General features: G+C 41.9%; 2 protein-coding genes across 3 annotated transcripts in view; one reads left to right on the forward strand and one right to left on the reverse strand.

Annotated features, from left to right (window-relative positions):
* The window catches only part of LOC138014528 (myotrophin-like), a 463943-nt gene that overhangs the window by 404164 nt on the left and 47279 nt on the right, over positions 1 to 12500 (forward strand). The window lies entirely within an intron of this gene.
* The window catches only part of LOC138060711 (uncharacterized), a 25466-nt gene continuing 20349 nt past the window's right edge, over positions 7384 to 12500 (reverse strand). The window contains exons 6-7 of one of the 2 annotated variants that reach the window (XM_068906565.1): positions 11282 to 12500; positions 7384 to 9392 (exon numbers count right to left, since the gene is read on the reverse strand). The exon at positions 11282 to 12500 is cut by the window's right edge and continues 718 nt beyond it. In XM_068906565.1, the coding sequence (XP_068762666.1) occupies positions 9015 to 9392; positions 11282 to 12500 (1597 nt within the window). In that variant the 3' untranslated portion in view covers positions 7384 to 9014. The remainder of the gene's footprint in view (positions 9393 to 11281) is intronic. The other variant, XM_068906566.1, reaches the window with a different exon arrangement.

The raw sequence follows: 12500 nt of genomic DNA on the forward strand, positions 1-12500 counted from the left end.
AATGGAACCCAGCCTTCTTCCCGATCTATCGGGGAGCAACTATTTGGAAATATAATTTCTGACGGTTGAGCGTGCGAATAAGACAGAAATTGATATTTCTACGGCACGAGAACAGTGAAGGGTCTGGGTACGATTGGTGTAAGGCATGATGGGTAGCAGGTTGTCTATAAAGTGTCAGTTCATCACGTGGTGAGGCATTCTAGGCCTGCATCAGTCCGATTAACTTTTGTTTCTTTCCAAGTCTTTTCTTTCAACTGCCATGGATGAAGAGGGCGTTTCGAAAGACGTCATTGCTAAAATGATAAAAACCAACAACCAGACCATGATGAAATCAATAGAGCAGCTTTTCCAGAAATCGATAGACGAGTTAAAAAGATCGCACGTGGACTCGTCAGACGCTCAGATTCGTGAGATCAAGAAACTTAAAATGGAAGAACCAAGGCGTTTTAAAAAGAAAGCGAATGAAGATCAATTCAGGTTTAACGCGAAGATTCAGGACACCTTAGAGGAAATTGAAGCAGCCGCTCAAGCGAATGCTCTGGACAAAGTTAAGGACTCGCTCCATAAAGGTGAGGACTTATTGAAAGAGCGCCAAAGGCACATCCTTCTTGCCGACAAGTCAGAGTACGGCTGGTCTACGGTCCAGGAGTATAAAAAGGGCGAGATCGCCGATGACTCTGACGATTAGAAAAAGATGTTCAAAGCTGAAGCACGCGCCAAGGCACATTTAAAACAGTCGGCTTCAAGATCCCGAACTGCCGCTTCGGGGTTCGCTGCCAGAAAGGATTCGGTCGTTCAGGATTCAGGTCCCAGTCGTTCGGGCGAACGAAATTCGCTAGGTATTAAACAAATTCCAACGGTGGAGGCACAAAGCAGGAGTCGAATTAGACCCGGGAATTGTTTTCAATGTGGCAAGCCAGGACACTGGAGAGCTCAATGCTCGACTTTTCAATCCAAACCCAGTACAAGCTTCTGACTAGATGAGGACGATCAAGGTGTAGTTGATTCCATTGTTACTAATGATTATCTAGTTGTCGATGATGATGTTTATTTTCCTTGTGTGGGAGTCGATTCTTCCCGTGCACAGTTTTCTATATTTGATTCGTATGAATTAGATTCTACTCAGGCGAATTCTGTTACATCGGTTAGAGGAAGGCTAGCAAAATGCATTTCAGAGTGGGAAGGAATCAATGCTCCGGGTTTTATATTGGAAGTTATTCGAGAAAGCTATAAAATTCCTTTTGTTTCTCTCCCTGCTCCGAAACATAGCGATAATAACTTATCTGCTATTAAGGAGAAGGACTTTGTCTCCGAGGCGGTTCTAGATCTACTCAAGATGAATTGTATCGAAGAATTAGATGAAGCTCCCGATATTGTGAATCCCTTGTCAGTTTCCACACAATCGTCTGGGAAGAAGCGATTGATATTGGACCTTAGACATGTCAATTTGTACGTTTACAAACAAAAATTTAAATGCGAAGATCTCAAAGTCGCGCTTTCAATTATTTCACGGGGGTATTCCCTTTTTAAGTTTGATCTTAAGTCGGGGTATCATCATGTAGAGATTTTTTCCGAGCACCGAAAGTTGTTAGCTTTTAGGTGGGGTTTTGGTGACGGGGTTATTCGTTCTTTTCAATTTGTAGTTCTCCCATTCGGTCTGTCTTCGGCGTCATGTTTATTCACCAAACTATTTAAGCCAGTTATTAAAATGTGGAGGTCCAATGGTATTCCGATAGTCGTTTTCCTTGATGACGGATTGGGCGGGGGCGCTATCGAGTTAACTGCTAAAATTCACAGCTTGAAGGTGCATAGCGATCTAATTAGGTTTGGTTTTATTGTAAACCTTGCAAAGTCCCAGTGGGTTCCTTCTCATGTTATAGTTTGGCTAGTTTGTGTGATTGACACTATTCGGGACACTATTGGTGCCACTGATCAACGACTGCGCAAATTTGTTAATTTTATTGATTTCCTCAGTGATTGTGAATCTCGCATAGTCAAAGCTAGGGATCTGGCTTCGATTATTGGCATGATCATTTCATTCTCTCCTTTTGTGGGTAACATCACCCGCATTATGTCGACAAGGTCATTATACCATGTGTTATATGGTAGGTCATCGTGGAATTCTAATGTCCAGCTCACTGATGAGGCTATTCGGGAAATAATGTTTTGGAAACTAAACGCACGTTCTCTGAACGGTCGGGCGGCGTGGCCTACCGAAAGCAAGCCCTCGAAGATTGTATATTCGGATGCTTCTGATTACGCCTGCAGTTCTTTTGTTGAAAACGAAGGTAAAATATTTCAGCAGAACTGGTCGTCCGATGAGCGAAAGAAGAGCTCTACTTGGAGGGAATTAAAAGCGGTTCAGTTAGCTATTGCTCACGATCTCAAAGGCCAACAGGTGGCTTGGTTCACTGATAATCAGAATGTTGAAAGCATTGTAAATAGTGGAAGTCGTGTTGAGCAATTGCAGTCTGTAGCTTTAGAAATTTTCGCTTCGTGTGCAACAAATAGCATTTCACTCGAAATGAAATGGATCCCTAGAGACCTGAAGACAGTGGTGGATTGTCTCAGTAGAATCATAGATTTTGATGATTATGCATTAAACGATGATATTTTTAGAATGTTGGACGTTAGGTGGGGTCCGCATTCGGTGGACAGGTTCGCTTGCAACTATAACACCAAGCTTGCTTGCTTTAACTCTAGGTTTTATCAGCCTGGAACAGAAGCGGTTGACGCATTTACTCAAGATTGAATATATCAGAATAATTGGCTAGTGCCCCCGGTTTCCTTGATTGTAAGAGTTATCAATCATTTGAAGCTATGCAAGGCTGAAGGATCAATTGTTGTTCCAGTGTGGAAGTCATCCTATTTTTGGACAGTCTTGTCTCAAGACGGCAGACATTTGAGTCCTTTTGTGCACGATTGGTTGTTATTACCTGATCACAAGTGTCTCTTTGTCAGAGGCAAAGCTAAGAACCGTTTGTTTGGAGCTAAGAATTTGTGTTTTAAAGTGGCCACTCTTAGAGTCAAGTTTAATGTCAGTGAACGACTGTGTTCATCAGGTTTTTGTACTGAAGATGATGGATGGTGCGATAAGTGCAATTAAGTCAAGATGTGGCCATTTCTGGTTGGAATTTATGTCGAAAACATGGCATACAGTAGTGTAGTACTTTCCATTAGTTTTTAGCGGATCTTTGGTATCCGCTTTTTCCCGTCATTGTCCAGTGTGGGACAGTTACTGGTGTTTTATTTTCAGTTTCAAGTGTACTAATGGATCTAGCGAACTAACGTGTATGTAATGTGTAGAGATAATAAAGTCAGCGTTTCGTAACCGAATTTGCTTTCTTTGGGCACATTTACACTGGGGAAGTAATTTTAAGATAAGGTTTTTATCAAGTATTTTCAGCGCCCACCATTTTGTTGTCTCTTTTTTCTGTCAGATGTGTTCCAGCACGGAGTCTGGAAGGATGTCGGAAATCTAGAGCACCCCGATTTGAGGAATTTGGCTGATAGAATGAAATCCACTGTTCTAATGTCCAGGGCTACAAGCACTGTCGACGGATACACGCGAGCGTTCAACAGGTGGAAAGAGTTTGCCTCGCGTTGGGGCGAAGTCACTTCATTTCCGGCTGAACCGCTTCCGGTGGCCCTTTATTTACAGTACTTATTAGAAACTACTAGCTCTTGTAGCTCTGTTCATGCCACGTTCTATGGGATAAAACGGGTGCATGAAACTGCTGGGTTGGCCTCCCCTACTGATAGTTCGCTAGTTGTGGCGGTTAGGGATGCGCCTATGAGAATCTTAGGCACCGCATGGTCGAATCGGAAAGAGCCTATCACACCGGAATTGCTTAAGAGTATATTTGGCGGGGCTGACCTGTCTAACGGTTTGGAGCTTAGAAATGTTTGCCTATATCTACTGTGTTTCGCGGGTTTCCTCAGGTTTGATGACGTCAGTAGGATTAAAAGAAATCAAATTTCCTTTCACACCGGGTACATGTCAATTAAAGTCGAGAAGAGCAAAAATGATCAAGTAAGGCAAGGTGATGAGGTCCTGATCGCAAAGGGAGAGGGTACGGCCTGCCCAGTCAAGATCCTAGAAGAGTATCTAAACAGGTTTAATATCGATCCTCTGTCAGACCAATTTATTTTCAGGCGGTTGAGTAAGACCAAAAAGTCCTACAAGTTGGCCTCCAATAATAAGCCCATTGGTTACAGTACTTTTAGGGACCACTTGCGCAAAACCCTGAGAGGTTTTGTACCTGACCCCCAGGTCTACGGCACTCACTCGTTCCGGTCAGGGGGGGCATCCGCTGCGGCTAATAGTGGAGTGCCTGATAGAGTCTTTCAGAGACACGGTCGTTGGAAGTCCGCAACCTCTAAGGATGGGTATGTTGAAGACAGCACAGACGTCAAACTTTCGGTCTCTAAGTCCTTGGGTTTGTAACCGATACTGCTAGTTTTCTTGTTTTTTCTCTTAGACAAATCGTCAAGCCCGTTCTTTGTCTTCTAGGTGGTTCATGCTTGCTGCTGGTGCGAGGCCGAAAGATACCAAAATAAACCTAATGGATTGCATTTGTCTGTGTAGTGAAGTTGAAATATATAATTTCTAACGGTTGAACGTGCGAATAAGACAGAAATTGATATTTCTACGGCACGAGAACAGAAGGGTCTGGGTACGATTGGTGTAAGGCATGATGGGTAGCAGGTTGTCTATAAAGTGTCAGTTCATCACGTGGTGAGGCATTCTAGGCCTGCATCAGTCCGATTAACTTTTGTTTCTTTTATAAATCATTATTATTTTGTAACTAGAGGTCTTCTAAACCCCGGAGGGATCATGGCATTGCATTGGTTCGGGGAATACGTTTCCAGTTTTTTCCCCCACGGGGGTTTTTTGGTTTTTCGTATCCGGCGGTGTCCCCGTAGTCAATTAGTTGTTGTTATTGTTCCACATGTAGGTGGTTCATGCTTGCTGCTGGTGCGAGGCCGAAAGATACCAAAATAAACCTAATGGATTGCATTTGTCTGTGTAGTGAAGTTGAAATAAACTATTTGCGTGTTAAAACACGACTGTCTCAGAAATGCGGGACACTCGACTGATTTATGAAGGGACTCGCAGTCCACTATCCAGGCTGTTGTTTTGACATGTATTGAACGGTCACTTTGTACCAAGAAATCTCTCGGCAGTAGTCTTAATTAAGATATGTGCGTTTATGCAGTTTACATTAATCTTTGTGTTAACATCTTTTATTTTACGTCGAATTTTCTGCAAGCCCAAAGAGTTGATTGCAAAAACATATGACACCATCTCTTTTTCCATACAGTTGCCTGTCTGATCAAACATTTTCGGACGCGTAAATTCGGAGTCAAGTTATCAATCCCTAAAATTTCTAACCCTTGTTAACACATGTTCAGCTAAGAAATCCGAAGAAATACTTGTTCTTTCAACAGATGGTGTGAGTCCATTAGTAGTTTCTGCATGTGCGAGCTTAGCCAGTCGAAAAAATCGAGCGGAGCTCTGCACAGTCGCCCGCGCGTTCATCAGGCTGATTTAGCAACAGAACGGGAACGTCAGTGGCGACGTTGCGCGCAGCAAAACTACCAATGAGAATTTAGAATAGAGAAGAAAAGAGTGGAGTCTATTCTATTCTGAATTTTATTCTGAATTCTCATTGGTGTTTTTTCTGCGCGCGCCGTCGCCCGGACGATTAATCTTACTCTTTGTTAGAAGTGTAGGTTGCTCAGTTATTTTTATTGCTGGGAATTTAACCTTTTTTGCTGATCGAAAAATGCCAAAACTGCTACCGTGTTGTTGACTTGTTTCGGACTAAAATGACGACGGTATCACGTTTTTCCCGCCAAAATGACGCTGGTTAGCGCGCGCTCAATGTTGTTCATTAAGAAAATCTCGTACTCGTAGTCGTTCTCGTCCTGGAATCTAAAGCTCTCTAATAACTTCAGCACCGACCCATTTCCAGTATTCAAAAAAGACCTTTTCTAACGAAAACATGTATCAGCGAGAGGTCGGTTAAAATCCAAAAAGTCCACCAGGAGTTCCTTGAGCCCACTGTGTCAAATAGCTTGTTGTTGGGGTGTGACGAAGTGGAAAATAAGCGCTTACCTGCAATCCAAAGATCGGGAGTTCGAATCTCCGTGGGGATTCTTTTAATTTTCTTTTCTTTGTTTTTTTTTTCTGTATCTTTTTATATCATTCTAATATGGACATACTCCATTTACCCGGTAACATAATCATCATTCCACAATCCATTTTCCGAAGCGCACCGTTTGGCTCTCCTGTATTTTAGCCGTACTTATAATATCAGGTGAAGGTTTCGGTCATTGGACAATAATCGTGCAGTTCGTCGATTTTGTATATTTTTGGCGGCCTAGTAATTTACTGGGTCTAGTAATTTGGAACTCAAGAAAGGTGCATGTTTATCCAAGGAGCAAAAATTAAGTAAGACGGTTTCTCGCTCTCCATTGCTGATGAGCGAGTCCTCACAGAGTCAATATCTGCGCAAGCGCTATGCATTAGTCAGCAGAAAAATGTGTTACAGGATTTGACAGCCCATAGAAGGAGTGAAATCCAGCCTTTTTCCGAGTTCTCGGAAATGGCTTTGCCCTTTCCCGAGTTAATAAGGGAAATTTGTCAAAACACGTGACTTTTCAAGATTGTCCGTTGATAGCTTTAACAAGGATCTCTGTGAGGTTGATAGGAATAGGATGAATAAAAATGCCCGGGGGGGGGGGGGGGAGTACTTTCTTATAAGAGGCTAATGGGGATATGCCGTTGGATTGGGTCGCATTTTCACGACTGGATTGACTATAATGGGGTTACATTTTTAGTGGAGTTACTAGAATGGGGTCGCACATTTTCGGGATTTCTGGGATAAGAAAATTCTGGTAAGCAGGGATTTAAAAATAGGAAGATCCGCGGTTAAAAAATGGTTGGTGCTGTTGTTTTAAATATTTACGGACAGCAAATGTACCAGAATGTTTGTACAGTAGGTGAGAAGTACATTCAATTTAACAAACGTGTCAATTCATTTCAGGATGACCTACTTACAAGGCTTTATAAGGTAGAGGAATAATCAGAAAGTGACTAAGTTGGGATAGCGAAAATAACATTTGCGCAAAAGTGACTAAGATGGGGTCTATGATTGGACACACAATAGACTATGATGGGGTAGGGGTTCGGAGAGGCCAGCGGCACATACCCAGCAAAAATTGACCCAAGTACCCTCCCCGGGTAAAATGAAACTACCTGTGTGAATAATTTGTTTTCCTCATTTTACTATAAGTTTAAAGGGGCAGTGTCACGCTATTTCAGTGAAATTTCAAAAGCAATGGTGTAGCTCTGTTACCAATAACAACTGAAGTGTACTGAAGCTATTCCTTTTTATTTGCATCCATGGATGGAGGGGATGGAAATGGATTGAAACTTGAAAAAACTGGCAAGTTTTTTCAAGTTTGGAGATGGTGTCTGCAGAAAGTCGCCAAAAATTAATTTCATCTCTTGTCAGTGGGTTGTCAGAAATGTTGTACGTGTGAGGTAAAGCACTAATTTAGTTTTGACCTATAAACAGCAAATTTAGCACGACGGGGCCCCATTAAGAAAATTTGTTAACGCACATGCGCCTGTTATAAAATTGTCAAATCGCAAAGCAATTTAACAATTTTCTAATCCGTGGATCATATAGGACATCGATCTCAGTTATTAACAAATTGTACGCGTCTTGTGATGAAGCCAAGTACAAACACTGTACTGAAACAAAATTTGCAGTTTGATACGGTGAACGGTAAAAAGAGATACCATCACAAGTACTTTAATCATAACACAACTAAAATGAACAAAACTTGGGAAGGAATCAGTGACCGACTACATCGTCGAAAAAAGAACCTTAAAGCCATAACTACACTTAAGGATTTAAAGAATAATAACAAACTTCTTAAAGAAGCTTCACAGTTTCCTAACATACTAAATGAACACTTTGCCTCTGTAGGCGACATGCTCGCTGGTAAAATGTCTCTTCCTCAGCAACATTATCTTGACTTGTTATAGTAAGTGTAATTCTCCGTTTTTATCTTTTCTTTTTCAACCTTTTATATCGGAGGAAATCACACATCAGACAAAGTTATCATCATCGTGGGTTAATTAGTTCTTGGCTCGATCGTTGCTTTTCTTGTTACATGTTAATCGGATATCCACAAATGCCCAGAAATGCCTAGTGTTAAGCATGGTGGAGTGGTCAATCATGCCGATCTAAAAACACGTGTCCAATAAGACTTATCGAAGTTTTTCAGAATATAATGCAGGCATCTAAAAGGGTGATATAGGTAGAGTTGCCAGGTATCAGTCTCGATTGAAATGGAGAAAACAACTTGCTGGTTATCAAATGTTCGTGTAACTGCTTATGAATTGCACCTTCGAAAAATCACAACCACATCTGGTGTAATACTTGACCAAGACAGATAAAACCTAAGAACTTGCGTAGCTCACTTTTTCCCACACAAAAAGTATGGCAACTCTGTAAGAACATTCTAAAATAAAATCTGTAGCATGGATTGGTACTCATTCCAAAACAATCTTTCTATTTTTTGTGCAAACCGCAATCTCATTCTACAGATGATGAACAATGGTGAATAAAAAGAGCTCCTCGTAGTTTATTTTCGTAAGAGTTTTTGGATAGCCTGAAGTTGCTCTTGACGAAATAGCTTGTCATTTATGTCCCCTTTTTTTGCTGTTTGTATCGGTTTTCAGCTCAAGCACTTCGTAAAACTTTTGGCTCATTAGATTAGCACCCAAGAAAAAGAATTCCGTTTGTCTATAAGCAGCTAATTATTATTAGCAAAACTGAATACAAATCAGGGCTTGCGTTTTTTCTGGGGCAGACGTTCGATCGAGTAATAACACAAATGCCATCAAAAAAAAAGAATCACTCATCAATTCACGCCTTTATTTCGGTAGCTCATCGAAAGCCGGAAACGCTAATAGCTTGAGGTCGTTGACTTTATCACACACTATAACCCACAATTTGAGCAGATGCAGTAACTCCCTTGGCATTAGTGGGACCTATAAATGAGACTCTCACAACTCTCTCACCATCCCGTGCAACAGGAAGTGGAATATTTTCTGAATTGTAAGACCATGAATTTTGATCGTAAAAGTGACAGGCGAGCTTCCTCTCGATCACGCCGTTGGAAATGGTACTGCTTACTGTCATCCCACCGTCTTCGTCTAATCCAGCAGAGTTCCAGCCTTTTGCAATTTTGGCATAAACAATGACTTCATAGGCCTGGTCAGGAACTCCTTCGCTTGCCAAATCAATGCATAAATCTTGTCCTGGCAAAAGGGTATGGTTATAGCCTTTCAAAGGGTAGGTGTTATTAGCCTGCGACCAAGAAAGGCAGGTTAGATGGTGTTAGAAATTGATACATGAAGATAAACGAAAAACATTCTATGACGGGAAGGTCACGTGAACATAGTTTGATATTCATTTTTGGATCGCCGGATCGATTTCATCATTCTTGCCTTAGACCCCTGGATCACCTTACAAAAACAGTCAATTGGGTGAGTGATAACTCACCACGACTGGAATTAAAACCCTTACATATTCCACAGACAACAGACAGCCGAGATCACGGTTGGAGAGGCAATGAAGAACGGTGAAGTATTCATGCGTTTTTTTTCTAAAATTTATTATCATTATTATAGTCATCATCATCGTTATTATTATTATCATCATTATCATTATTATCATTATTACTATATTTGGCACTTTTATATTAATTCCGATGCTTTATTGGCAGTCCCCTGCCCACTTCCCTTTTATACTCTGTACTGTTACCATTAAATTCGGTGTTTTCTTCATTACAGGCGGTGCTTTTCTCATTACAGTTGATGCTTCTTTCTTTGTACCTGCATGATTTTTTTTTAGCTTAATTACATTCGGTGTGTCTTACATTATTGGTGGTGGCTTTCTTAATGTTAGGTGCTTACTTCTTCTGCATGTGGCGCTTATTTCGTTGCTTGCGATGCTTTTTTTTCCGTTCGTGGGTGCGATGAACGTTACATACGGCCCGTTTGCAACGTTACCGTCAATGATTCTCGTTTTCAGTCGCACTGGGAGCCACGCCTCGAGCCACCGACCTTAAGGTCGAGGATCAGGGTCGCCAATTAACAAACCACCTCGCCGTGGCATTCCTGTTTAATAGCGGAGCTCAGACGCGCGAAGGGCGCCAGCGGAGCACCATGGGTAAGATTTTTTGGGAAATCTATCTATGCGAGAAAGTTTGCTTATGACGTCACGTAAGTCCGTCCGTACGTCCGTCCGCCTGTACAGACTGTCGGGGTGGAGGTGGGGAGGCAGGACAGCCTCGGGGACGGGAGTATTCGGACATTTTTCCTTGGCGGGAAATCGGGTGGCAGCGTTGCATTTGGCAACCCGCGTTTTTCTGGCGAGAAATCATATTACTAACGAGCAACGGGATAAAGAGCCGGAAAGAGCACGAGAGAAGAGGCGACGAAATTAAAGAAATTTAAGCGAAGAAATCCTCGAGAGAAGCCGAGGAAGGAGAAGAAGCGAAAATTTCAGTGAACATCAACATAAAGCTGAGAGAAATATAGCGAGAAACAAAACACCTGTTTACAACGGTTAGCTTTCAGGTAAGCTTAATGTTTTCCTTCTTTAATAATAAGCTTTTATGCCTCACTGCCTGACATATTCTGTAAAACTAGCTAAAAAAGGAAGAAGGCCTGAAAACGTTTGCAATTCCGTGTTGACAGAGATTCTGACATATTTCAAGAATCACATTTATAGGCTTTTGTGTGAAATGGGTGTCCAGTTGTGTGCTGCTTTGTTTGACTGTGGAATTACAGTCGAGTAAGCGAATTTACTACACTTTAGGTTGACTTTTTCAGAATTAGTAAAGATTTTTGCTGTTGTTCTGAACTGAAGAGAGAGGGAGTATAGATAGTCAGTCAAACGGAAAATGTTGTGAAAGAGGTTACTGTGCATGTCATTTCAGTTTTAGTTGTTGGCTTAAATTGTTAGTTATTGGTTGCAAGGCTTGTTTATTTACTGCTGTCAGCTCAGAGGTGTTTTCTCGGTTTGATCACTGTAAACTGTACACACTAATGAAGATTAATTTTGTACTTTATGCAGAAGTATAATTATTTCCATAAACAGCATATTGCTTTCTGGGATTAGAAACGGGAGCTCCGCTTTTAAACTTGGCTAAATCTATATATTAGTTCACTGATCGGTTCTTAATTACTTACCCTTTTTTCCTTTTTCTTCTGTTTCTCTTTCCACACTTTTTCAAGAAGGTCTGCTTGTTGCTCCCTGTCTGAAATCAGCTGCCACACTGGAACAAGAGCAGCACGATCTCCCCGGTCAATCACGTACCATGTTGCGTTGTTGCTTTGGAGTAATTGACTGAACATTTGAGGGTTTGTCGTTGGAGGGCCAAGCGTTTGTACAGTCATTTCAGACATGCAATTTATTTTCTCTGTCGATTTAGCATCTCGTGAACCTTTTACCTCAAATGAACTTGTTTTCACTGAGCCTCCAACGGAAACTCCGAAGCCACTGTAACCGGCCGAGATATCGGTGTCAAGCTGACTGCCAGCTGCCCTCATTACATCTGATACGTTTGCTGATCTATCGGTAGTGACATCCAGGTTACGAAAGAATACCCCTCCCAGAGTGTGAACGCCTTCTGACACATGTGATCCATACATCTCCAAGAAACGTTCGGCACTTTCTTCGTCCTTTATTTTTTCCGCTCGTGTCTTAGCTTCATAGTTCAGCTCCAAGTCTTCCGTGGGGATGCGGAAAGCCTTGGTCGGTTGACATATGTACTGGGTGATAGTTGCGTGAGTCGTCTGTCTCTGCAGCTTGTCTGAAGTCTCTTCGCTTCCTTCACTGCTATGGGCAGCAGATGCACTGGCATGATATCCATAGCCACTGCCTGACACAGAAGCAGCTATGCTGAGACCGGAAGACTTTGCAGTCTTGTAAAATTTGGTAGATGCATACTGTTCGGTTGATTTGAAGAAATGCACTTGAAATCCAAGAGACGGGCTTAACCACTCCACATGTCCTGGTTTCTTTAGTAACGGGAACGGTGGGCTTTTGGAAAAATCTTCGATATCGTGATTGTCAAACAGGATACCGTAGAGTGCCAATCCACCGCTCGCTGCAGTGGCGATATCCTCATTGGTGACATAGGGCGGTATAGACAGAGAATCTGAGGCAATATTGATCTCATTATTTAGTTGCTGCAAAAGCTCATTTGGATCATCTTTATCCTGTTTGTCCCATCCTTCTGGTAGACTCAACTTGTCGGCTATTTCCTTCACTTTATTGCGTAACTCGTCCTTACTTTCCTCCGAAGCTTCTTGTGCAATCTTATGCGCATTTTCGGCAAGTTCCTTTGCCTCTTCTATTCTTTTCTTATTCTGCTCAATCTTTTCTTTTTGCTCCTTTCGTTCCATG

This window comes from Montipora capricornis, chromosome 8 (genome assembly GCF_036669925.1).
Source record: "Montipora capricornis isolate CH-2021 chromosome 8, ASM3666992v2, whole genome shotgun sequence".
Classification (NCBI taxonomy): domain Eukaryota; kingdom Metazoa; phylum Cnidaria; class Anthozoa; order Scleractinia; family Acroporidae; genus Montipora; species Montipora capricornis.